The sequence below is a fragment of the Salvelinus fontinalis genome, chromosome 7 (genome assembly GCF_029448725.1).
Source record: "Salvelinus fontinalis isolate EN_2023a chromosome 7, ASM2944872v1, whole genome shotgun sequence".
NCBI lineage: Eukaryota > Metazoa > Chordata > Actinopteri > Salmoniformes > Salmonidae > Salvelinus > Salvelinus fontinalis.
The window spans coordinates 24,398,590-24,422,060 of record NC_074671.1 but is presented as its reverse complement, the minus strand read 5'-3'; the positions used below and the strand labels follow the sequence as shown (position 1 = coordinate 24,422,060).

General features: G+C 41.6%; 1 protein-coding gene across 1 annotated transcript in view; it reads left to right on the top strand.

Moving 5' to 3' along the window:
- LOC129859261 (vesicular, overexpressed in cancer, prosurvival protein 1-like) overlaps positions 1-23,471 on the top strand; it is a 90,601-nt gene that overhangs the window by 56,029 nt on the left and 11,101 nt on the right. Inside the window, exons 3-4 of the mRNA XM_055928802.1 lie at positions 4,913-4,990; positions 21,626-21,759. Coding sequence (XP_055784777.1) covers positions 4,913-4,990; positions 21,626-21,759 — 212 coding nt within the window. The remainder of the gene's footprint in view (positions 1-4,912; positions 4,991-21,625; positions 21,760-23,471) is intronic.

Below are 23,471 nucleotides of genomic sequence, written 5' to 3'. Positions count from 1 at the left end.
TTAACGGTCAATTACTGTGAGACCAGCAGTTATTTGCTTGACCATCACCGGTTGACAAAATGTCATGTCCGCCACAAGCTTATTCATTACAAAGGCACGACATCCTGTGTTTTTCCCCCTGGTCTGCTTTACATAGCGTACCAACTATCCAGGCCTACCTCTTTGAGGAGTAGGTCAGGGGTTTTCAAACCTCATCGGGGACCCCAGCCATTCCATGTATTTCAGAGCTAACACACCTGATTCAACTTGTCAAGTAATTATCAAGCCCTTCAACTACTTTAATCTGGTGAGCTGGTTTAGGGCTACAACCAAATTGTGAAATGTCTCAGAGGAGTGGTTTGGAAACCACTGATGTAGATGGGTGATGGAGGTGACATCAGAAGAGCGGTGACGTAGCGACTGGGGCAGAGGGGTGATGGAGATAACAGAAGGGTGACTGGGCTGAAAGGTCCAGAGAGGCGATGTTGGTGACAGGACCAGAGAGTGGTAACTGAGGTGACAAGGGCAGAGAAGTTTGTGTAAATATGACAAGGCAGCGCCCCCCCCACCCCACCTTATAAAGGCAGTGAAAGCTAAAGTGACCCAATAGGTTAGTTATTCATGTGAACCAGATGCCCTGTTACCCAGAGGAGCGCTGACAGATGCTTTGTAAACAACAGAGGCTGTGTGAGGATACAGAGCCTGTCATTGGGAATTAACTCACCCCTTGGTTTTGGCTGCTTTTTGTGAGCATGGTGACAGTATTAGAGAATCCGTTGATGTTTTCATCTGATTGCTAGAGAAGGATGTATGAAACAATTTGTCTGAACTGCCAGGAGGCCGACTGTCATTGTCTCTCGTGTTATGTTGAATCAAATAAAATGTTATTTGCCACATGCGCCGAATACAACAGGTGTAGACTTTACTGTGTGAAAGTGTGAAAGTTTACTGGGTGAAAGTGACTAGGCAATCAGGATAGATAGAGTAGCAGCAGTGCAAATAAAAAGAGGGTCAATGTAAATAGTCAGGGTAACCATTTGATTAACTGTTCAGCATTCTTATTTGCTTGGGGGTCCCAGACTTGGTCCCAGACTTGGCGCTCCGGTACCGCTTGCCCTGTGGTAGCATAGAGCACAGTCTATGACTTGAGTGGAGTCTTTTACCATTTCTGGGCCTTCTTCTGACACCGCCTGGTATAGAAGTCCTGTATGTACTTGGCAGTATGCACTACCCTCTGTAGCGCCTTACGGTCAGATGCCAAGCAGTTTCCATACCAAGCGGTGATGCGTCACTGGGCATCTCGCGGCTGGGTTTCCCTTTGTAAGCCGTGATAGTTTGCAAGCCCTGCCATATCTGATGAGCGTCAGAGCCGGTGTGCTAGGATTTGTTCTTAGTCCTGTATTTAAGCTTTGCCTGTTCAAAGGTTCGTCGGAGGCCGTAGAAGGATTTCTTATAAGCATCCGGATTAGTGTCCGGCTCCTTGAAAGCAGTAGCTCTAGCCTTTACATCAGTGCATATGTTGTCCATGGCTTCTGGTTGGGATATGTACGTAGGTCACTGTGGGGATGTTGTCCTTGATGCACTTATAGTTGAAGTCAGAAGTTTACATACACTTTAGCCAAATATATTTCAACTCCGTTTTTCACAATTCCTGACATTTAGTCCTACCAAAAATTCCCTGTTTTAGGTCAGTTAGGATCACCACTTTATTTTAAGAATGTGAAATGTCAGAATAATAGTTGAGAGAATGATTTATTTCAGCTTTTATTTCTTTCATCACATTCCCAGTGGGACAGAAGTTTACATACACTTAATCAGTATTTGGTAGCATTGCCTTTAAATTGTTTAACTTGGGTGAAATGTTTCAGGTAGTCTTCCACAAGCTTCCCACAGTAAGTTGGGTGAATTTTGGCCCATTCCTCCTGACAAAGCTGGTGTAACTTGCTCGCACATGGTTTTTCAGTTCTTCCCACAAATTTCTATAGGATTGAGGTCAGTGATGGCCAGTCCAATTTACCTTGGCCTCCCCCTTTTTCTTGCAAATATAACAATGGTCATTATGGTCAAACAGTTCTATTTTTGTTTCATCAGACCAGAGGACATTTCTCCAAAAAGTATGATCTTTGTCCCCACGTGCAGTTGTAAACCGTAGTCTGGCTTTTTTTATGGCGGTTTTGGAGCAGTGGTTTCTTCCTTGCTGAGCGGACTATCAGGTTATGTGGATATAGATACTTTTGTATCTGTTTCCTCCAGCATCTTCACAAGGTCCTTTTCTGTCGTTCTGGGATTGATTTGCACTTTTCGCACCAATGTATGTTCATCTCTAGGAGACAAAACGCGTCTCCTTCCTGAGCGGTATGATGGCTGCGTGGTCCCATGGTGTTTATACTTGCGTACTATTGTTTGTACAGATGAACGTGGTACCTTCAGGCGTTTAGAAATTGCTCTCAATGATGAACCAGACTAGTGGAGGTCTGCAATTTTTTTTCCTGAGGTCTTGGCTGAGTTCTTTTGATTTTCCAATGATGTCAAGCAAAGAGGCACTGAGTTTGAAGGTAGGCCTTGTATGTCAACTTCCGACTTCAACTGTATGTCAAATCAAAGTTTAGTGCACAGGATACAGGGTGTAAACGGTACAGTGAAATTATTCTCCTTTTGTGACTGAGGTAGGTTTTAAGTCATGCCAGCCACAATTTCAATTAATTTGTTGTTTCTATAGGAATTTAGATTCTTCAATTGTATACATTGTAGCCTGGACATCTAACCTGTGAGAAACATTATCAGTAAAACATTTATTCCTTGGTCACCCCTATGGGACTTTGTGAAGTATGTGCTGCAGTATGAATCAGATATCCATAGTTGATATGTTTCATAAGGCCTAACCTCAGAGCGACTACTTTGGAAATTAGAACTTAGAAAGTTATATTGCACAAAAACTTTGAGTCAAGGGTGAGGAAGTTAACTGATAAGACTGGTCAGACAAATGTTGAGCCGCAGAGAGAGAACGAACTACGAAAAAGTATTCTGTCTTTTCGAAGAGATACTCGACTTTGTTATAGAAATGAAAAGGTCAGTTAAGGAGTCTCTGGCCTCGGAATGGAGTGAGTGAAAAAGCGACGTAATGAAAACATAAAGAACAAAGGCATTTATCACTGAGTGTTCGGCAGGGATGAAAAGGAATCTTCAGAGCAGTATTGATATAGTTCTGCTTGGTGCCATGACTCATTTGTAGAGTTTGGAAGGCTTGCAGCTGGCTACTGCATCAGCGCTGGAACAGAATCACACCCCAAATCGCTTCATTGAGGAACACTGAATAATTCAAACATGCAGTATTGGCAGCTCCAATCACCTACTTTCAGCCAGGTAGCATCAAAGGGCAACGGAATGTATAATTTGATATGAGATAGTAATTAGTACTTTTTTGGTATCTTCAGTTTCAAAAGCTGTTTTGAAAAATGTTACTTTATTTATGGAACGTATGGTATTGTCAGACATCAAGGGCGCTCATGCCACAGTACTGCAGAGAGATTACAGGTCTCTCTGCATTATTTTGTTTTATATGTTTATGTGTGTATATGTATATGTGTATATATATATATTTATTTATTTAACTAGGCAAGTCAGTTAAGAACAAATTCTTATTTACAATGATGGCCTGCCCCGGCCAAACCCTCCCCTAACCCAGACGACGCTGCGCCAATTGTGCGCCACCCTATGGGACTCCCCATCGCGGCCGGTTGTGATACAGCTCGGGATCGAACCAGGGTCTGTAGTGACACCTCTAGCACTGAGATGCAGTGCCTTAGACGCTGCGCCACTCGGGAGCTGCAAAAGGCCATGTCTATGCCTGGTATTGAAACTACGCTTTTAGATTCGATTACAAATCATTTGGACAACAATGCTTTGTGGTCACAAGGTGTTCAAAAGTATCCTATCCTAGTTTTTGAAATAGGCATGTCTGAAAAGCGGTCACATTTAGTGACCCATTAGCCTTCACAACATTGACACACTCATGTCCTTCTCCAGAAGTGCTCACAGCCAGATCTGATCACGATTGGATCACAATCTTTTGCTCGTATACTCCTGACATTATGACATAAGTGGGCACATTCTAAAAATACCAAACAATTTAAACCACCAAATCTCTAACCTATTCCTTAACTTTTCATTACAATAAAGTAGAATCAGATTAAATACTGCTACGCTCAAGAAGCCATTCTGAAACGATTATGCTATTTTCAAAGAATTAATCTGTCACCACATTACGCCCGAGGTACCAGACTCACCAGGCTCTCTGCTGTCTCTACACCTCTTGTTGAATCGATGGTGAAATATGTCCCCGTGCTGAGCCCTCTGAGCCTTCACACCCGTGACCTTTCCTCCTCTTATCTCCTTTGTTGTCAATCAGCTAGGGGATACTGTGGCATAGTCGCTGGCCACAGTACTGTCATCAGCTCGCTCCCCAGACAGCCAGGACATTGTAAAACGCTGGCCTCGGTCAGCACGGGCTAATTGGGTGGAGTGTAGCATCAGGAGAGAGGGAGGTGACTGCTGCTAGCCTCGCTGTGTGACTCCATTACATGTTGCTGTGTGTAGAAGTGGACAACGGCCCGTGGAGTTTAGATACTGATGCGTCTGCTGCATCTAACAATTATATACTGGAGTCTACTGGAGGCTTGCTGAAATGGAAGTTGGTCTTATGTGGCCACTTTTTAATGCAATACATGAACTGTATTTAGAACCATGTCTTGTAAGGTGTGCTGTTATTTCAAGATTCAACACTGAAGCTGCCTGGTCAAAAATAGAGATTGAATGGAAATGAAAAGAATTGCTGATATGGTGTGGGTTTACTGTAAATGACACATTCCACTCTGTTTCTACATGTGATTAGAGGAAATGTGTTTCGCCAAGGTTGCTTTGTGTCTCATTTCAGATGCCGCTCGTACGAGGACTGCTGTGGCACGCGCTGCTGCGTCCGAGCCCTCTCCATCCAGCGGCTATGGTACTTCTGGTGAGTCCTACCTACCAGGCTGTCCTTTCCAATGGATCGACATTTACTCTGCCCTCCCCCTCTAACTCCCCTCCTTCCCTCCATGACAGTCCCAAGGCTACATCCGTCGCTATTGGTATTCAAGGCCCCAACTCAAGGGTTCAGGGGGTCAGGCAGCCAAATCAATACCCCGCTCCAGAGATGACTACGGTGTTAGCATACAGATAATCCCCTGCGACCATCACCCCTGTGACCTCTCTAAACAAGGTGTTTTGTGAAGTGGCCCTTGGCTGATAATGAAGAAAAGGAGCCTTGTAGTAAGGGTTAGATGAAATGTGTCTGTGTGGAGCGATATAGGCTGGTCAATACTGAGCATTGAGTATGTTGGAGTTAAGCTCTCGAGTCAATGGGGAGCTGATGTGTTGAGGCGAAGAGCTTGTGTAGGATAATTATGACCGAAACAATGGCATGCTGAGGACAAGGACATCATGAAACCGTTAGGGACCCAGAAAGAGAAATGCAGCGCACTGGGCACGATCCTGTCAGGCATTGTCTTATACGCCTATTGTGGGATATGCAATTAAGCATGAAATAGGCCTCTCTTTTCAATGATTAATGCATGTTAGTGGTGCAATTAGCCATAACAACCTCTTGAGTTACAAGAGTCTAGGGTCACTTATTCTCTCCTTCATCAGCCTTTGTTTTTCCAGTTGAGCCGTGTGGCATCACTGCTTTGCTTTCGCAATCCAACTGCGAAAACAGAACATGGAACCGCTACTCACCATGGAAATAAAACCATGGTTTCATGGTGCTCTAACGGCCTTGGGTGAAGGGTTTTGATCCCCGACTGCCTGGTCTCTGTTACCTTTCACGGAGCTTGTGGGTCAAGGCTGGTGTCAACTCAATTGCGAGGTTCTCAAGGCCCACGTGGAGGGTAATGTCCTCGCTCCCCCTCTCAATTTAATGGACACCTGACCTTGTCTGTTTGGAGCGATTGGAGAGGTTGGTTCACTCTACTGGCAGGATCTGTGGATATAATGGTTGCTTATTCTGATAGTGCCACGTCAAGGCAAGCTGACTATATAAAGCCAGTGGCAAGTTGAATCCAATTCTCAAACAGAACAGGGGTTACTTGTTAAACTTCACTCCTGACCAATGTCACTAATGACAGTACACTGTCAGGGATGTCTCTCTAGCATTCATAAGTACAGTTGAAGTCGGAAGTTTACATACAATTAGGTTGGAGTCATTAAAACTCGTTTTTCAACCACTCCACAAATTTCTTGTTAAACTATAGTTTTGGCAAATCGGTTAGAACATCTACATTGTGCATGACACTAGTAATTTACAGACAGATCATTTCACTTATAATTCACTGTATCACAATTCCAGTGGGTCAGACGTTTACATGCACTAAGTTGACTGTGCCATTAAACAGCTTGGAAAAATCCAGAAAATTATGTCATGGCTTTAGAAGCTTCTGATAGGCTAATTGACATAATTTGAGTCAATTGGAGGTGTACCTGTGGATGTACAGTCATGGCCAAAAGTTTTGAGAATGACACAAATATTAATTTCCACAAAGTTTGCTGCTTCAGTGTCTTTAGATATTTTTGTCAGATGTTACTATGGAATACTATATTGTCAAAAGGACTTTATTGACAATTATATGAAGTTGATGCAAAGAATTAATATTTGCAGTGTTGACCCTTCTTTTTCAAGACCTCTGCAATCCGCCCTGGCATGCTGTCAATTAACTTCTGGGCCACATCCTGACTGATGGCAGCCTATTCTTGGATAATCAATGCTTGGAGTTGCACAAGTTCTCAATGGGATTAACGTCTGGGGAGTTTCCTGGCCATGGACCCAAAATATTGATGTTTTGTTCCCCGAGCCACTTAGTTATCACTTTTGCCTTACGGCAAGGTGCTCCATCATGCTGGAAAAGGCATTAATCGTCACCAAACTGTTTCTGGATGGTTGGCAGAAGTTGCTCTCGGAGGATGTGTTGGTACCATTCTTTATTCGTGGCTGTGTTCTTAGGCAAAATTGTGAGTGAGCTCACTCCCTTGGCTGAGAAGCAACCCCACACATGAATGGTCTCAGGATGCTTTACTGTTGGCATGACACAGGACTGATGGTATCGCTCACCTTGTCTTCTCCGGACAAGCTTTTTTCCGGATGCCCCAAACAATCGGAAAGGGGATTCATCAGAGAAAATGACTTTACCCCAGTCCTCAGCAGTCCAATCCCTGTACCTTTTGCAGAATATCAGTCTGTCCCTGATGTTTTTCCTGGAGAGAAGTGGCTTCTTTGCTGCCCTTCTTGACACCAGGCCATCCTCCAAAAGTCTTCGCCTCACTGTGCATGCAGATGCACTCACACCTGCCTGCTGCCATTCCTGAGCAAGCTCTGTACTGGTGGTGCCCCGATCCCGCAGCTGAATCAACTTTAAGAGACGGTCCTGGCGCTTGCTGGACTTTCTTGGACGCTTTAGGTGCAATCTTACTGGCAGCAATATCCTTGCCTGTGAAGCCCTTTTTGTGCAAAGCAATGATGACGGCACGTGTTTCCTTGCAGGTAACCATGGCTGACAGAGGAAGAACAATGATTCCAAGCACCACCCTCCTTTTGAAGCTTCCAGTCTGTTATTCAAACTCAATCAGCATGACAGAGTGATCTTCAGCCCTGTCCTTGTCAACACTCACACCTGTGTTAACAAGAGAATCACTGACATGATGTCAGCTGGTCCTTTTGTGGCAGGGCTGAAATGCAGTGGAAATGTTTTTTGTGGATTCAGTTCAATTGCAATTATTTGCAATTCATCTGATCGATCTTCATAACATTCTGGAGTATATGCAAATTGCCATCATACAAACTGAGGCAGCAGACTTTGTGAAAATTAATATTTGTGTCATTCTCAAAACTTTTGGCCACGACTGTATTTCAAGGCCTACCTTCAAACTCAATGCCTCTTTGCTTGACATCATGGGAAAATCAAAAGAAATCAGCCAAGACATCAAATAAAGAATTGTAGACCTTCACAAGTCTGGTTCATCCTTGGGAGCAATTTCCAAATGCCTGAAGGTACCACATTCATTTGTACATACAACAATACGCAAGTATAACCACCATGGGACCACGTAGCCGTCATACTGCTCAGGAAGGAGACGCGTTCTGTCTCCTAGAGATGAACGTACTTTGGTGCGAAAAGTGCAAATCAATCCCAGAACAACAGCAAAGGACCTTGTGAAGATGCTGGAGGAAACAGGTAAAAAAGTATCTATATCCACAGTAAAACAAGTCCTATATCGACATAACCTGATAGGTCGCTCAGCAAGGAAGAAGCCACTGCTTCAAAACCGCCATAAAAAAGCCAAACTACAGTTTGTAACTGCACTTTTTGGAGAAATGTCCTTTGGTCAGGAAGTTAAAGCTTGGTCGCAAATGGGTCTTCCAAATGTATAATGACCCCAAGCATACTTCCAAAGTTGTGGCAAAATGGCTTAAGGACAACAACGTCAAGGTATTGGAGTGGCCATCACAAAGCCCTGACCTCCAGCCTATAGATAATTTGTGGGCAGACCTGGAAAAAGCGTGTGCGAGCAAGGACTACAGACCTGACTCAGTTACACCAGCTCTGTCAGGAGGAATAGGCCAACATTCACCCAACTTATTGTGTGAAGCTTGTGGAAGGCTACCCGAAAAGTTTGACCCAAGTTAAACAATTTAAAGGCAATGCTACCAAATACTAATTGAGTGTATGTAAACTTCTGACCCACTGGGAATGTGATGAAAGAAATAAAAGCTGAAATAAATCATACTATTATTCTGACATTTCACATTCTTAAAATAAAATTGTGATCCTATCTGACCTAAGACAGGGGATTTTTACTAGCATTAAATGTCAGGAATTGTGAAAAACGGAGTTTAAATGTATTTGGCTAAGGTGTATGTAAACTTCCGACTTCAACTGTATGTCAATGTTTGTATATTTACATTTAAACAGAAATGGCGAAATGAGTAGGATATTAAATGTGGCACTGCACAAATTATTTGGAATAATTCACATCACATGTTTTGTCAATATTAAAATGGTTTAATATATTTTTGTATAATAATTTAAAAAAACTGGTGATTCATTCACAATTTACAGTATTCACAATAGAGATAGTCACCGCCAACATTATTGACACCGTTGATAAGGGTAAGCAAAAAAGACAGCATAAAATACAAGTACTGAGCTATGCAAAACAATTCTTTGAATGATATTTTAAACTAATGCAATTGTTCAAAACAAATTCTTATGAAGATGTATCAAAATGATTGGCACCCCTAAAGATTCGTATACATAAAATCAAACAAAATGTATTAACGTTCTACTTTTTTGAAAGCATCTCAGCCTTCCATAGTTTCACTAGTGTATAAAGAGACACATGTAAGACACATGTAAAATCCATTTGTCATCCATCACCATGGGGAAAGGCAAAGAACTCACAAACTTAAAGAAAAATGGTTGTCAGCCTTAGTAAATCAGGCAATGGGCATAAAACAGTAGCTAAAATAACTAAATGTACCACTATTAGGTCAATAATGAGAACTTTAAAACCACTGTAAAAGTGCTAAACTTTCCTGTTCTTGTCCACACGAACAGTGAGGAAGTTGGTTCTGGAGGCAAAGAAAAATTACAGAACTTGGTCGCATCTTGGTTACCAAGTCTCTTACAATAGGCTCTTTGGAAGGGTTGACAGAAAAAAAGTATTTTATTGAGAGCAACCAACAAATGTAAATGCCTGGCGCTTGCTAAACGGTAGTGGCACTTGGATATGAACCAGGTGTTATGGACATATGAGACGAAAAGAGGTCTTTGGCCACACAGTGTTGGGTTTGGCATCGAATGAAAGATGCGTTTGCAGAAAGGTACCTCATACCTACTGTAAAATATGGTGGAAGATCTTTGATGTTATGGATCTATTTTGCATCCACTGGTCCTGGGGCCCTTGCTGTGGGCCAAAAACTCCATCCAACTTGATTTATTTTTTTCAAATAGCTCTTACATTTAAAAGGGCATTATCATTTTCTCAATTACAGAGTGTTATTTTGACCTCGTAGTGTGAAAATATTGTTTTTGACTGCACTGCCCTTTAAGTCAATAGCATCTGCCTCTGCCAGGAGGCTGAAACTTGGCCACAAGTCCATCTTTCAGCAAGACAATGACCCCAAGCACACATCAAAGTCCACAAATATATGGTTAATTGACCACATAATCAACATTCAGTCTCCGGATTTAAATCCCATCGAATTGAAGAGGGCAGTCAAGTGCAGACTGAAGTATATCAAAGATCTGGAAAGGTTCTGTATGGAGCAATGGTCTAAGATCCCTCCCAATGTGTTCTCCAATCTCATAAAACATTATAGGAAAAGGCTCAGTGCTATTTTCCTTGCAAGGGGAGGGTGCACAAAGTATTGAAAATAAGGGTGCCAATAATTGACTTATCTTTTTGAGAAAAAGTTAAGTAAGAAAAACGATCTGTTAAACAGGCTCTTTCTCTGAGCAATTTTATTAGTATAAAATAATACAGTATAATTCCCTTTTTTTGGCGCATACAATATAGCTATATAGTATAATCAACTTTGTTCTGTAATCACATGAATGGAGAAAGAAAGGAATGTTAAAGATATCCTCAATCTAATCAAGAACACATACATTGATTGAGGACAGTATTGTCTGTCAGTTGGTAGATTAAAACACAAAGATTGTCACACACATTCTTGATAGACACAGGCTTCTCTGCATATGCCCTGCTGTTACAGTGGCCCTATCAACTGCCTGCTACCTAGGGAGCACAGGGCTGGGGAAGGGGATTAGGCTGACAGCGTTCTGCCACTGCGGCAATTTCCCCCACCTGTAGACCTTGGTAGACGCCCGTCACTGTGGTGGTATGGGAAGTGCCGTCAGTGTACTCTTTAGCCAGGCGTGCGGTGAACGGGATTTTAATCTTATACTTTTTTCCTGCCATTTTCACCGTGCAGTGATGGTTGGCTGGGACAACCACCTCTACACTCATTGAGTGGCTGATGGTTTCAGTCACAGAATTGCCGTTTGTGTTGGTTTTCTCAGATGTGACGGCGACACTAGCTGTAACAGAGATTATTGGTATCCCTACTGTTATGGAGGTGGATATGGTCAGGGAGGAGGAGGTGCTAGTCTGCCAGGTGCTCTGTCTTTCTGTCCTCTCCTCTAGCTGCACCATCTGCTTCACTGAGTGGCAGTTCTTGTTGGTGGCACTGTACTCTCCCAGCGCCACCGGTGCTTGGGAGAGTGTGACCAGTTGATCGACATGGTACTCTACGTTGAAGATTCTCTGTGTGTATCTCTCCTTTTTCAGTGTTAGCAAATCAAAGTCCGTTTTGTATTTTAACTCTTTGCCATTCAAAGGAAGAGAGAATATATTTTTGTAAACGGATCCTATTCCATAATGATTTTTTGCAGAATAGGCTTTGTTCTTGGCATGGGGTGCGATTGAGTTTGTTGGAATAGACTTTGAGAATGCTCTCCATTGCAAAAGCTCAAGGTTCTGCTCGTTAACTAGCAGATCAAACTGTGTGCGTCGGTCCTCCTTCCCTTTGCAGGGGTTATAGCAGTATGGTCCTTTGGAGGGACTATAATGACCAGTGGACCAGTTACAGCCCTCGAGGGGGACGCAGATATAGTCGAGGCGTTTTGCTGCCTGGTTATAGATGCTCACTGTCCAGCTTGGCAGGGACCCGGTCCATCTGACCCACTTCAGATGTTTGTTTTCTCCGAAATTGGGCCGGATCAAGCTCCGCAGCTTGAAAGAGGCTTTTGCTTGAGTTTCTGGCTGGGCTTCTGTGGAGGAAGGTTTGTTGATTATTTAGCGTTGATTCTTGAAGAATATGAAAGCCTCTTGTATTCATTAATGGTGCATTCAGCAGAATGGGGAAAGAGCTTTACGTTCTTCATTCTTTCCCAGTCCTTTTGAATGCACTGCTAATTGATACAATGTGTTACCACGAGCATTACTACATTTTCCAAAAATGCTAGCAAGATTATTCTGGACATTTCTAAACCATAAAATGTATATAAAAATGATTCAGCATAAAAAATACCCTAGGGAATTCGAAAATAAGCTTGACCAAAAAACTGAACTATCCCTTTAAAGAGTCCTTCCAGGTGACTACCTCATGAAGCTAGCGACTCCTGTGGCGGGCCGTGCGCAGTGCACGCTGACATGGTCGCCAGGTGTACGGTGTTTCCTCCGACACATTGGTGCGGCTGACTTCCGGGTTAAGTGGGCATTGTGTCAAGAAGCAGTGCGGCTTGGTTGGGTTGTGTTTCGGGGGACGCATGGCTCTCGACCTTCGCCTCTACCGAGTCCGTACGGGAGTTGCAGCAATGAGACAAGACTGTAACTACCAATTGGATACAACAAAATTGTGGAGAATTTTTTAAATTTTATTCCAGTAATATACCCTCCCTTTGCAACCCTAGTATTAGCAATCACTTTGGTAGTTGAAAGCCATTATTCAAACCAACAATACAAAATGAGAAACTATGCAGCTATGCATAGCCAAATGCACCACATATAGACAGAACACATCACTCACCGTCCACTGTGGTCACAATTCTGTGAGTGACATGGTGTGAAAGCTGCATGTTCATCAGCTCTGGGGGTTCCATACCAAGAGAACATTGCAGCAGAAAGCCACAGGCTACAAAAGCTGTCAGTATCATCTGAAGGATAAAGAGGATGCGGAGAAAACGCACAAAGAATTAGACCTGACATCAATCCATATTGATGGAAGTTTGAAACATATTTTTGTAATGTAAAATAGACATGTTAAGATGGAAATAACTTCCTATTGAACAGCACTCTGCATCACTCACCTTTACAAATGAAGTCTTCGTTCCTCTCAGCTTCTTGTCAAGATGGGGTTGACTCTCCACAGTAACTCCACAGCTTTTATAGTATATTGTTGGGTTAGTGATTTACTGTTTCATTGGTTTGTTATGTAGGTTAGGAAAAAAACTCAGTTCGAATGAAGTCACTTGAGTCCAGCCTTGATTTGTTTTTTTAAACTGATAGACATCACTAAGATTACGTAATCTGAATTTAATTCCAGAGTTTCCTTGTTGTATTATTTACACTGATAAACTGACATGACACCCAGCCTAAATGTACATCTGTAGCATAACAATGCACACTGTTCCTGTCATACTCATCTGGTTAATCTGAGATGAATACATACATTTGATTAATTTTAAATGAATGGTTTAGAGCCATTTATGCTTGAAGAATATAACTTATAAATGCTTTAGTTTAACAGTCTTACCCCAAAACCCCAATATAATTGTGACTAACATTCCATAGCTTCAAAGCATGGTGGTTAAAACACATTTTTATCAAGGATGGTCAGTCCTTGCAACCACAGGTCTGTCTGAATAAGCCTATTAGAGTCATTACATTTCTACAGAAAGCTGTTTACCAAAAAAGTGGTTGGTTATTATTTGAATCCCAGATTGCATTTCAATCAACTGTGGAAGTGAGCCAGAACATTTATCAGTTGTGTGCTTTCACGTCTTCATACACACCCTGCCACTCCTAGGTAATCTGACTTCCTTGTTGCTCAATCTATTTTCCAGTGAATTCGTAAAATATTAACCATTGATAAGAAAACCCAGCTTTCCAATGAACACAAGTGACACCCAGGCAGCGTTTAGACAGCCAGCCCAATTCTCATCTTTTTTTCACTAATTTGGTCTTTTGATGAATTACATCAATTATTTTTCAGAGCTGATCTGATTGGCCAAAATACCAATAAGTGAAAAAAAAGATCAGAATTGGGCTGCTTGTCTAAACGCAGCCATAATGCTCCTTTCAAAATGCATTATTACATCGTGAAGTGAGCCAGAACTACATCACATCAATCTATTTTCCAGTGAGGTCATACAATGTTAATCATTGATTGGGAGAGTATCACTCAGGCAACAATATTTTTTTCATTTTGAGTTGGAAAATTAAAATATGCTTTAACTGAACAACTTTATATATAAGGGTGTTTTCACACAAGTTTGTTTGCTATACAGTAGTTCGAATCAGAGTTGGATTATTTGTCACGGTGTATTTTTTTCATTTGGTCTGGTTGGCTTCACGTTGTCAAATGTCAAACAAATTAAATACCTAAACAATACCACGTATTTTAATGTGAGTCATTTATTTATTGGACAAAAATGCTCACGTTAAATCCATATTTGATCCGGAGGTGAGTATTACTTGTGTCCCAATCTTCATATTACTTCAGCAATAGCAGCTGTAATAACTGCTATGTGTAGTGAATAGAGGAGACCCTTATCTGCATAAGATATCAAGTTATGGTACTGTGTGCTGCATTTCATGAAATTCTCAGTCAAACAACCAATAATACTGTGCGCCTTTGGTTCTTTTCCTTAGTTTGGACTACGTTTTCCCCTGCAGCGAACTGCACCACCAACCTTCATTTGCGCAAACCATGGTGCATGTTTGGCGCACACCTGAGTGTGGATAAAGTGTTCACACCTGTCCAAACAAACCTAATTTAAGCTCCAAACAAACTAGGTGCAATGGCCGCCTAATTTAACAACATGATTGCATCAAGAGACATGTGCACTGTGTCATGAGTGGAAATGATCATTTCAGAGACATGTATAGATTGTTATTTCTGTAGTTGACTCTTTGTAAGACCTTATAGTATTCATCTTTTGATGAGCAAGAATCTCTTGGGTTGGGGGTTCTTGTTTGTGCTTCAATGTGATGAATTAAACAATTAGGCCTAAGCTGTGAGTTTTGCTGTGCTCATTGGGACATGACTTGCTACAACTAGAACTCTAAAGGTAATCAATACAGAACAAACTGAGTGGATTTGGTTCAGTCTGGTGTATTGTGAAAGCTCAGCAGAGTGTGATTCTATTGCTTCCAGGAAGAACATGCAGTATATACTTCTTGATTATGCCGATGCTTCAGATTCCCTTCCGTCAAATGAAATCACAGCAAACCACTGATTGTGGCTCGTACAGAGCATTCAGAATAACTGTAAGCACCGTTAAGAAACACATGGTTTTATTGAAACATATAGTGCAGTATTGCATTTCAAGGGGCAATCTGCAGGTGCATTATCCATTTTTGGACTTCTGAATTCATTAAATGTACCCTGAATTCATTAAATGTAACTTATAAATGCCTCATGAGCTTAGTTCAACTGTCGTACCGCATCAGAACCCAAATTATAAGCTTGTTTCACTCCAATATTTTTAAACAATGTTTGCCTTCAGAAAGTATTCAACCCCTTTGATGTTTTTCTGTTGTGTTACAGCCTGAATTTAAAATTGATTACATTGAGATTTTATGTCACTGGCCTACACACAAGTAATACATTTTAAGCTGAAATTTTTTGAGTCAATAAGTATTACATTTCAACCACTTTCTTATGGCAAGCCTAAATAAGTTCAGGATAAAAAATGTGCTTAATCGAAATTCTATCCAATTCTAAATGAAAATGAAACAAACCTAAAAAGTAACTTCTGTTGCCATTGTCAACTCTGTAAAAATAGCCTACATAAAGCCAACAAATAAAAACAATGCAGCATGCAGGTAGAAAATATCCTGCTGAAATAAATATCCTATAAATCACATTGGCTACGCATGGCCTGTCTGCAACGAACATGAATCAACTCCAGCTAGAAAACCTGCAACATTGTATAGAATATTCTGGACCCTCAGAGTTTCCAGGGCCTGTGAGCTCAAGACAGACACAGCTATAGGCTATTTGCACAAGGGATAAGGGCATCAAGTAGGTCTATTTTATGACGTTTCCACTGGATCAGAGCATGACATTTTTTCCTATCATGCTGAATGGTTATCAGAAGGGAGAGAGCTGGAAAGATTTTCAAATACATTGAGGAACAATTGTCCTTCTCAATGGATGTAAAAACAGTTTGTCAAAACTGTAACTTAGCCAATCAGGAAGATCCAATGTCATCTTGGTAAGCAACGCCAGTGTAGATTTGGCCCTGTGCTTTAGGTTATTGTCCTGCTGAATGGTGAATTCCTCTCCCAGTGTCTGTTGGAAAGCAGACTGAAACAGCTTCTCATCTAGGCTTTTGCCACAACATGATGCAGCCACCACCATGCTTGAAAAAAAAAGTGTTATTCAGTGATGTGTTGGATTTGCCCTAAACATAACGTTTTTGTTTCAGGACAAAGCTAATTTCATTTTTTGCAGTTTTACTCTAGTACTGTATTTTTAACAGGATGCATGTTTAAAAAAAAATATATATATTATGTATAGGCTTCCTTCTTTTCACTCTGTCATTTAGGTTAGTGTTGTGGAGTAACTACAATGTTGACTCATCCTGTAACTGTTCCATCCTCTCCTATTATAGCCATTAAACTCTTTAAATGTTTTAAAAAGTCACCATTGGTCTCATGGTAAAATCCCTGAGCGGTTTCCTTCCTCTCCGGCAACTTAATTAGAAAGGACGCCTTTATATTTGTAGTGACTGGGTGTATTGATACACCATTCAAAGTGTATTTCATAACTTCACCATGCTCAAAGGGATATTCAATGTCTGCAATAGGTGCCCTTCTTTGCTAGACATTGGAAAACCTCCCTGGTCTTTGTGGTTGAATCGGTGTTTGAAATTCAGTGCTCGACTTAGGGACCTTACAGATCATTGTATGTGTTTTGGGTACAGAGATGAGGTAGTCATTAAAAAAAAATCATGTTAAACACAGAGTGAGGCCATGTAACTTATGTGACTTGAAAAGATCTAACCCTTTTTTCCCAATTTTTGCCTAAAATGACATACCCAAATCTAACTGCCTGTATCAAGGATATGCATATTCTTGATACCATTTTAAAGGAAACACTGAAGTTAGATCTGGTAAAATATAATACAAACAAAAAAGCATGTGTTTTCAAATGTGTTTTTTTTATCATCTTTGAAATGCAAGAGAAAGGCCATAATACAAAATTGCAGTTTAGACACAATTTAGATTTTGGCCACTAGATAGCAGCAGTGTGTGTGCAAAGTTTCAGATTGATCCAGTGAAACATACCCATACGGTACAATATTTTGTATCAAGTCTGCCCAAATGTGCTAAATTGGTCAATTGATACATAACTATAGGAGAACATACAAAGATTATATGGTAATACAAAATTGTAAGAATGTCATACATGATGGATCATTAGCTAATACACTAACTTTCACACATCTACTGTAGATGGCCGGATGGGGTGGGTGTGGAGCCATAGACAGCAGGGGTTCAAACAAAGTTCCTACATTTGAATATAAAAATGGATTTTATCAAACAAAACTATGCTGCATTTTTATCTCTGGGACCCTCAGGATAACAAATCAGAGCAAGATTACTGAATGTATGTACATTATTTACCTTCAGATGTGAATGTATCAAACCGTGATAATTGTTTTGTTGTTTCAACGTAATAGCTACTGAAAATTGAACAGTACAGTTAGATTAACAAGAATTTAAGCTTTCTGCCCAAATAAGACATGTCTATGTCCCGGGAAATTTTCTTGTTACTTACAATGTATCACATTAGCCCATGTTAGCTCAACCGTCCCGGTATAGGAACACTGATCACGTAGAGGTTAACCACATGACAACTAATTTGACATATGAAGACATTATTATAAATTAAATGAAACTGTGCCACGAAAATGTGCATATGAAAACCCTAACTGGCATGCAGATCGGTATAAATTGTAAGATAAATTGGCATTCCACACTAGAAAGGTTGCCGACTCCTCGTGTAGCCTATACCGGCAACTTCAGGAGAGTAACGGCAGAATCTGCAAAAGCCAGCAGGAGCGAGAGGAGGATGGTCAGGTTAAGCTTTTTTCTTCTGGTTTTCATTATTTCTGGCTCCCTCTTGAGTCAATTGTCTTATTTCATCAATCAGTGTGCTTAAATCATCAGACTCTCAATACCTATACAGTACCAGTCAAACGTTTGGACACACCTACTCATTCAAGGGTTTTCTTTATTTTTTACTGTTTTCTACATTGTAGAATAATAGTGAAGATCTTAAAACTATGAAATAACACATACGGAATCATGTAGTAACCAAAGGAGTGTTAAACAAATCAAAATATATTTTAGATTCGTCAAAGTTACCACCCTTTGCCTTGATGACAGCTTTGCACACTCTTGGCATTCTTTCAACCAGCTTCATGAGGAATGCTTTTCTAACAGTCTTGAAGGAGTTCCCACATATGCTGAGCACTTGTTTGCTCCAACACATCCCAAACCATCTCAATTGGGTTGAGGTTGGGTGATTGTAGAGGCCAGGTCATCTTATGCAGCACTCCATCACTCTCCTTCTTGGTCAAATAGCCCTTACACAGCCTGGAGGTGTGTTTTGGGTCATTGTCCTGTTGAAAAACAAATGATAGTCCCACTAAGCGCAAACAAGATGGAATGGCATATCGCTGCAGAATGCTGTGGTAAAAATGCTGGTTAAGTGTGCCTTGAATTCTAAATAAATCACCCGACAATGTCACCAGCAAAGCACCATCACACCTCCTCCTTTGCTTCACGGTGGGAACCACACATGCAGAGATAATCTGTTCACCTACTCTGCGTCTCACAAAGACACCACTTTTGAAACCAGAAATCTCAAATTTGAACTCATCAGAACAAAGGAGAGATTTCCACCGGTCTAATGTCCATTGCTCGTGTTTTTTTGGCCCAAGGAAGTCTCTTCTTATTATTGATGTCCTTTAGTAGTGGTTTCTTTGCAGCAATTTGACCCTGAAGGCCTGATTCATGCGGTCTCCTCTGAACAGTTTGATGTTGAGATGTGTCTGTTACTTGAACTCTGTGAAGCACTTATTTGGGCTGCAATTTCTGAGGTGTAGTTAACTCTTAATGAACTTATCCTCTGCAGCAGAGGTCATTCTGGGTCTTCCTTTCCTGTGGTGGTCCTCATGAGAGGCAGTTTCATCATAGCGCTTGATGGTTTTTGCGACTGCACTTGAAGAAACTTTTAAAGTTCTTGAAATTTTCACGGTTAGACTGCATGAATCAGGCCTTCATGGTTGAATTGCTGCGAAGAAACCACTAATAAAGGACACCAATAAGAAGAAGATGTCTTCACTATTATTCCACAATGTAGAAAATAGTAAAAACAAAGATAAACCCTTGAATGAGTAGGTGTGTCTAAACTTTTGACTGGTAATGTGTGTGTGTGTGTGTGTGTGTGTGTGTGTGTGTGTGTGTGTGTGTGTGTGTGTGTGTGTGTGTGTGTGTGTGTGTGTGTGTGTGCAATATATACAGTTGAAGTCAGAAATGTACAAACACTTAGGTTGGAGTCATTAAAACTCGTTTTACAAATTTCTTGTTAACAAACTATAGTTTTGGCAAATCGGTTAGGACATCTACTTTGTGCATGACACCAGTAACATTTCAGAAACAATGTCATGTCTTTAGAAGCTTCTGATAGGCTAATTTACATCATTTGAGGCAATTGGAGGTGTACCTGTGGATGTATTTCAAGGCCTACCTTCAAACTCAGTGCCTCTTTGCTTAACATCATGGGAAAATCAAAAGAAATCAGTCAAGACCAATTTCCAAATGCCTGAAAGTAACGCGTTCATCTGTACAAACAATAGTACGCAAGTATAAACACCATGGGACCACGCAGCCGTCAAACCGCTCAGGAAGGAGACGCGTTCTGTCTCCTAGAGATGAACGTACTTTGGTGCGAAAAGTTCAAATAAATCCCAGAACAACAGCAACAGACCTTGTGAAGATGCTGGAGGAAACAAGTACAAAAGTATCAATATCCACAGTAAAACAAGTCCTATATCGACATAACCTGAAAGGCCGCTCAGCAAGGAAGAAGCCACTGCTCCAAAACCACCATAAAAAAGCCAGAATACGGTTTGCAACTGCACATGGGGACAAAGATCATACTTTTTGGAGAAATGTCCTCTGGTCTGATGAAACAAAAATAGAACTGTTTGGCCATGATGACCATCGTTATGTTTGGAGGAAAAGGGGGAGGCTTGCAAGCCGAAGAACACCATCCCAACCGTGAAGCACGGGGGGTGGCAGCATCATGTTGTGGGGGTGCTTTGCTGCACGAGGGACTGGTGCAATTCACAAAATAGATGGCATCATGAGGGAGGAGCATTATGTGGATATATTGAAGCAACATCTCACGACATCAGTCAGGAAGTTAAAGCTTGGTCGCAAATGGGCCTTCCAAATGGACAATGACCCCAAGCATACTTCCAAAGTTGTGGCAAAATGGCTTATGGACAACAAAGTCAAGGTATTGGAGTGGCCATCACAAAGCCCTGACCTCAATCCTATAGAAAATGTGTGGGCAGAACTGAAAAAACGTGTGCGAGCAAGGAGGCCTTCAAACCTGACTCAGTTACACCAGCTCTGTCAGGAGGAATAGGCCAACATTCACCCAACTTATTGTGGTTAGCTTATGGAAGGCTACCCAAAACGTTTGACCCAAGTGAAACAATTTAAAGGCAATGCTACCAAATACTAATTGACTTGTATGTAAACTTCTGACCCAGTGGGAATGTGATGAAAGAAATAAAAGCTGAAATAAATCATTCTCTCTACTATTATTCTGACATTTCACATTCTTAAAATCAAGTGGTGATCCTAACTGACCTAAGACAGGCGATTTTTACTGGGATTAAATGTCAGGAATTGTGAAAACTGAGTTTAAATGTATTTGGCTAAGGTGTATGTAAACTTCCGACTTCAACTGTGTATTGTGTGTTAATGGAACAATTTCTTGAGTTTGAGTTGGTATCCTGTCGGAAGGAAGCAGGATGATATGGACTATTCCTGATATCATGTATAGTGCCCCGTCTACTCAGGTTCCTCAAATGTATATTACACACGAGTAATTGCACATTTTCCCTAATCATGTCTTCTTACCCTTTTTCAGATGGAGGTTTTAGGTATATGTGATGTACTTGGTGTAATCACAGGCATAATTCCGCTGCTGAATCACGCTCCTGCTTTGCCGTTTTGTCTGATCAGCTATATGGCTGCGGCGTTGACAAGTCATTTAAATCTTCAAGATTGATGGTGATACGTGGTTTACAATTCATCTGCACTGCCTCAATATCCTCTCTCTCAATTGAGAAGTTATAGTAGCTCCTAACTAAACTGCTAAAATGAGTAATTCATAGGGTCTTTTGGTGCAGTCTAAGTAGATTACTGCTGGACTGTTTGGGATGCTCTTCACCTTCCCTCCCCTTTCTGTTCTGGGACTTAAATATCTGGCTGGCCCACTATAATCCCAATGAAAATAGGTGGGCAAACTCTCATTGCCGGTCGCAGTGAAAAAAGTTATATTGAAAAATGCATTTTCTGCAAAAGGTGCAAAATATAAAAGGGAGTACAGTGTTTACGTTTATTCACCCTCCACTGCTCCCGCCCTCACAGCTGATCGGTGGCTCCAATTGGTTCAGCAGCGGTGTCTGTTAGGGATGTTACTGTATGACCTTACGACCTCAGACACTTTGGTCAGTGGAGGTCACAGTGCATCCAGGATCTGTGCTTATCCAAAGACCTTGAACTAACTCTCTCTCGCCAGGCTGATGCTGATGATGGGGGTGCTGTTCTGCTGCGGAGCGGGCTTCTTCATCCGTAGGCGCATGTACCCCTTGCCCCTCAGTGACGAGCCCGCCTTCAACGTCTCCTTCACCAGGCATCCTGTATCCACGCCAGGTCAGTAGACTAAGAGACACGTGCCAACATCATACTGCAATTTATTTTTAAAAGTAATTTACACTTGCGCTTTTGTTTTGGGGGTTTTATCCCTTAGATATTTGGGTTATAAATGGATTTAGTCTTAAGCCCTTAATGTGTACTTGTCTGTGCAACTTTGTGCAATGTTGTTTTGTTGGTGGTATATGCTGATAGTAATCCTGTTGTTTTGCCATGTCGAACAAGACAAATAGATCGATCAGCATTGGAATATCAGTTTTCTCAAATCCAATGAGGTTTCATTCTGATGAAGATGTCACTGAAGGAGACCGATTCGTAGTGCCCCACTGAGCTATCTGCAGTGACAGCTTTACTGGCTTTCACAGTGCTACAGGTGATAATATACCTGTGCGTGTGCATGTGCGTGACGTAGAGTAGGCCAGAAGGCTAAACTGAAAAACCTAACATCTATCAAATAAAAAGATGGCGGAGCCACAAGGGTGTTTATTTACATAGTGAATCCGGAAGAAAACCAACAGTACTGCCATCCAAAGTATACTGTACATTATGTGGACATCTTAAAAACAATGCTGCCCCATCAACAGCTCAATCCAAAATGGTCCAAAAATTGAGAACTTTAAAAGTTTCTTCAAGTGCAGTCGCAAAAACCATCAACCCTCAGATTACCGTAGCGCTGGTCCAGCATACCGGGCAGCTACAGAGACGGAGAGAGAGGAACAGAAACAAACAAGCAACACACTCATCTTGCTGTTGCTAGCTAATTTGTCCTGGGATAGAAACATTGAGTTGTTATTTTACCTGAAATGCACAAGGTCCTCTACTCTGACAATTAATCCACACATAAAACGGTCAACCTAATCGTTTCTAGTGATCTCTCCTCCTTCCAGGCTTTTTCTTTTCTTGACATTATATTGCGATTGGCAACTTTCATAAATTAGGTGCATTACCGCCACTGACCTCGTTTGTCTTTCAGTCACCCACGTGGGTATAACCAATGAGGACTTGGCACGTGGGTACCTGCTTCTATAAACCAATGAGGAGATGGGAGAGGCAGGACTTGCAGTGCGATCTCCGTCAGAAATAGAACTGACTTCTATTTTAGCCCTTGGCAACGCAGACGTTTGTTGGCGCGCGCGAGCAGTGTGGGTGAAATAATTGAATAACATAGATTTATAAATAACACACGACGCGAGCAGTGTAGTCAGCCTGTAAGAGTACATGGCCATTAAGGCCTGATCGTTCTTCAAATGTTCATGGATGAGAGAGACAAAAAGAGAGACAGAGGGAGAGAGAGACACAGATAGACAGAGGGAGAGAGAGACACAGAGAGACAGAGGGAGAGAGAGACACAGAGAGACAGAGGGAGAGAGAGACACAGAGAGACAGAGGGAGAGAGAGACACAGAGAGACAGAGGGAGAGAGAGACACAGAGAGACAGAGAGAGAGAGAGACACAGAGAGACAGAGGGAGAGAGATACACAGAGAGACGGGGAGAGAGAGACACAGAGAGACAGAGGGAGAGAGAGACACAGAGAGACAGAGAGAGAGAGACGGAGAGAGAGAGACGGAGAGAGAGAGACACAGAGAGAGAGACACAGAGAGAGAGAGACACAGAGAGACGGAGAGAGAGAGACACAGAGAGACGGAGAGAGAGACACAGAGAGACAGAGAGAGAGAGACACAGAGAGATGGAGAGATGGAGAGAGAGAGAC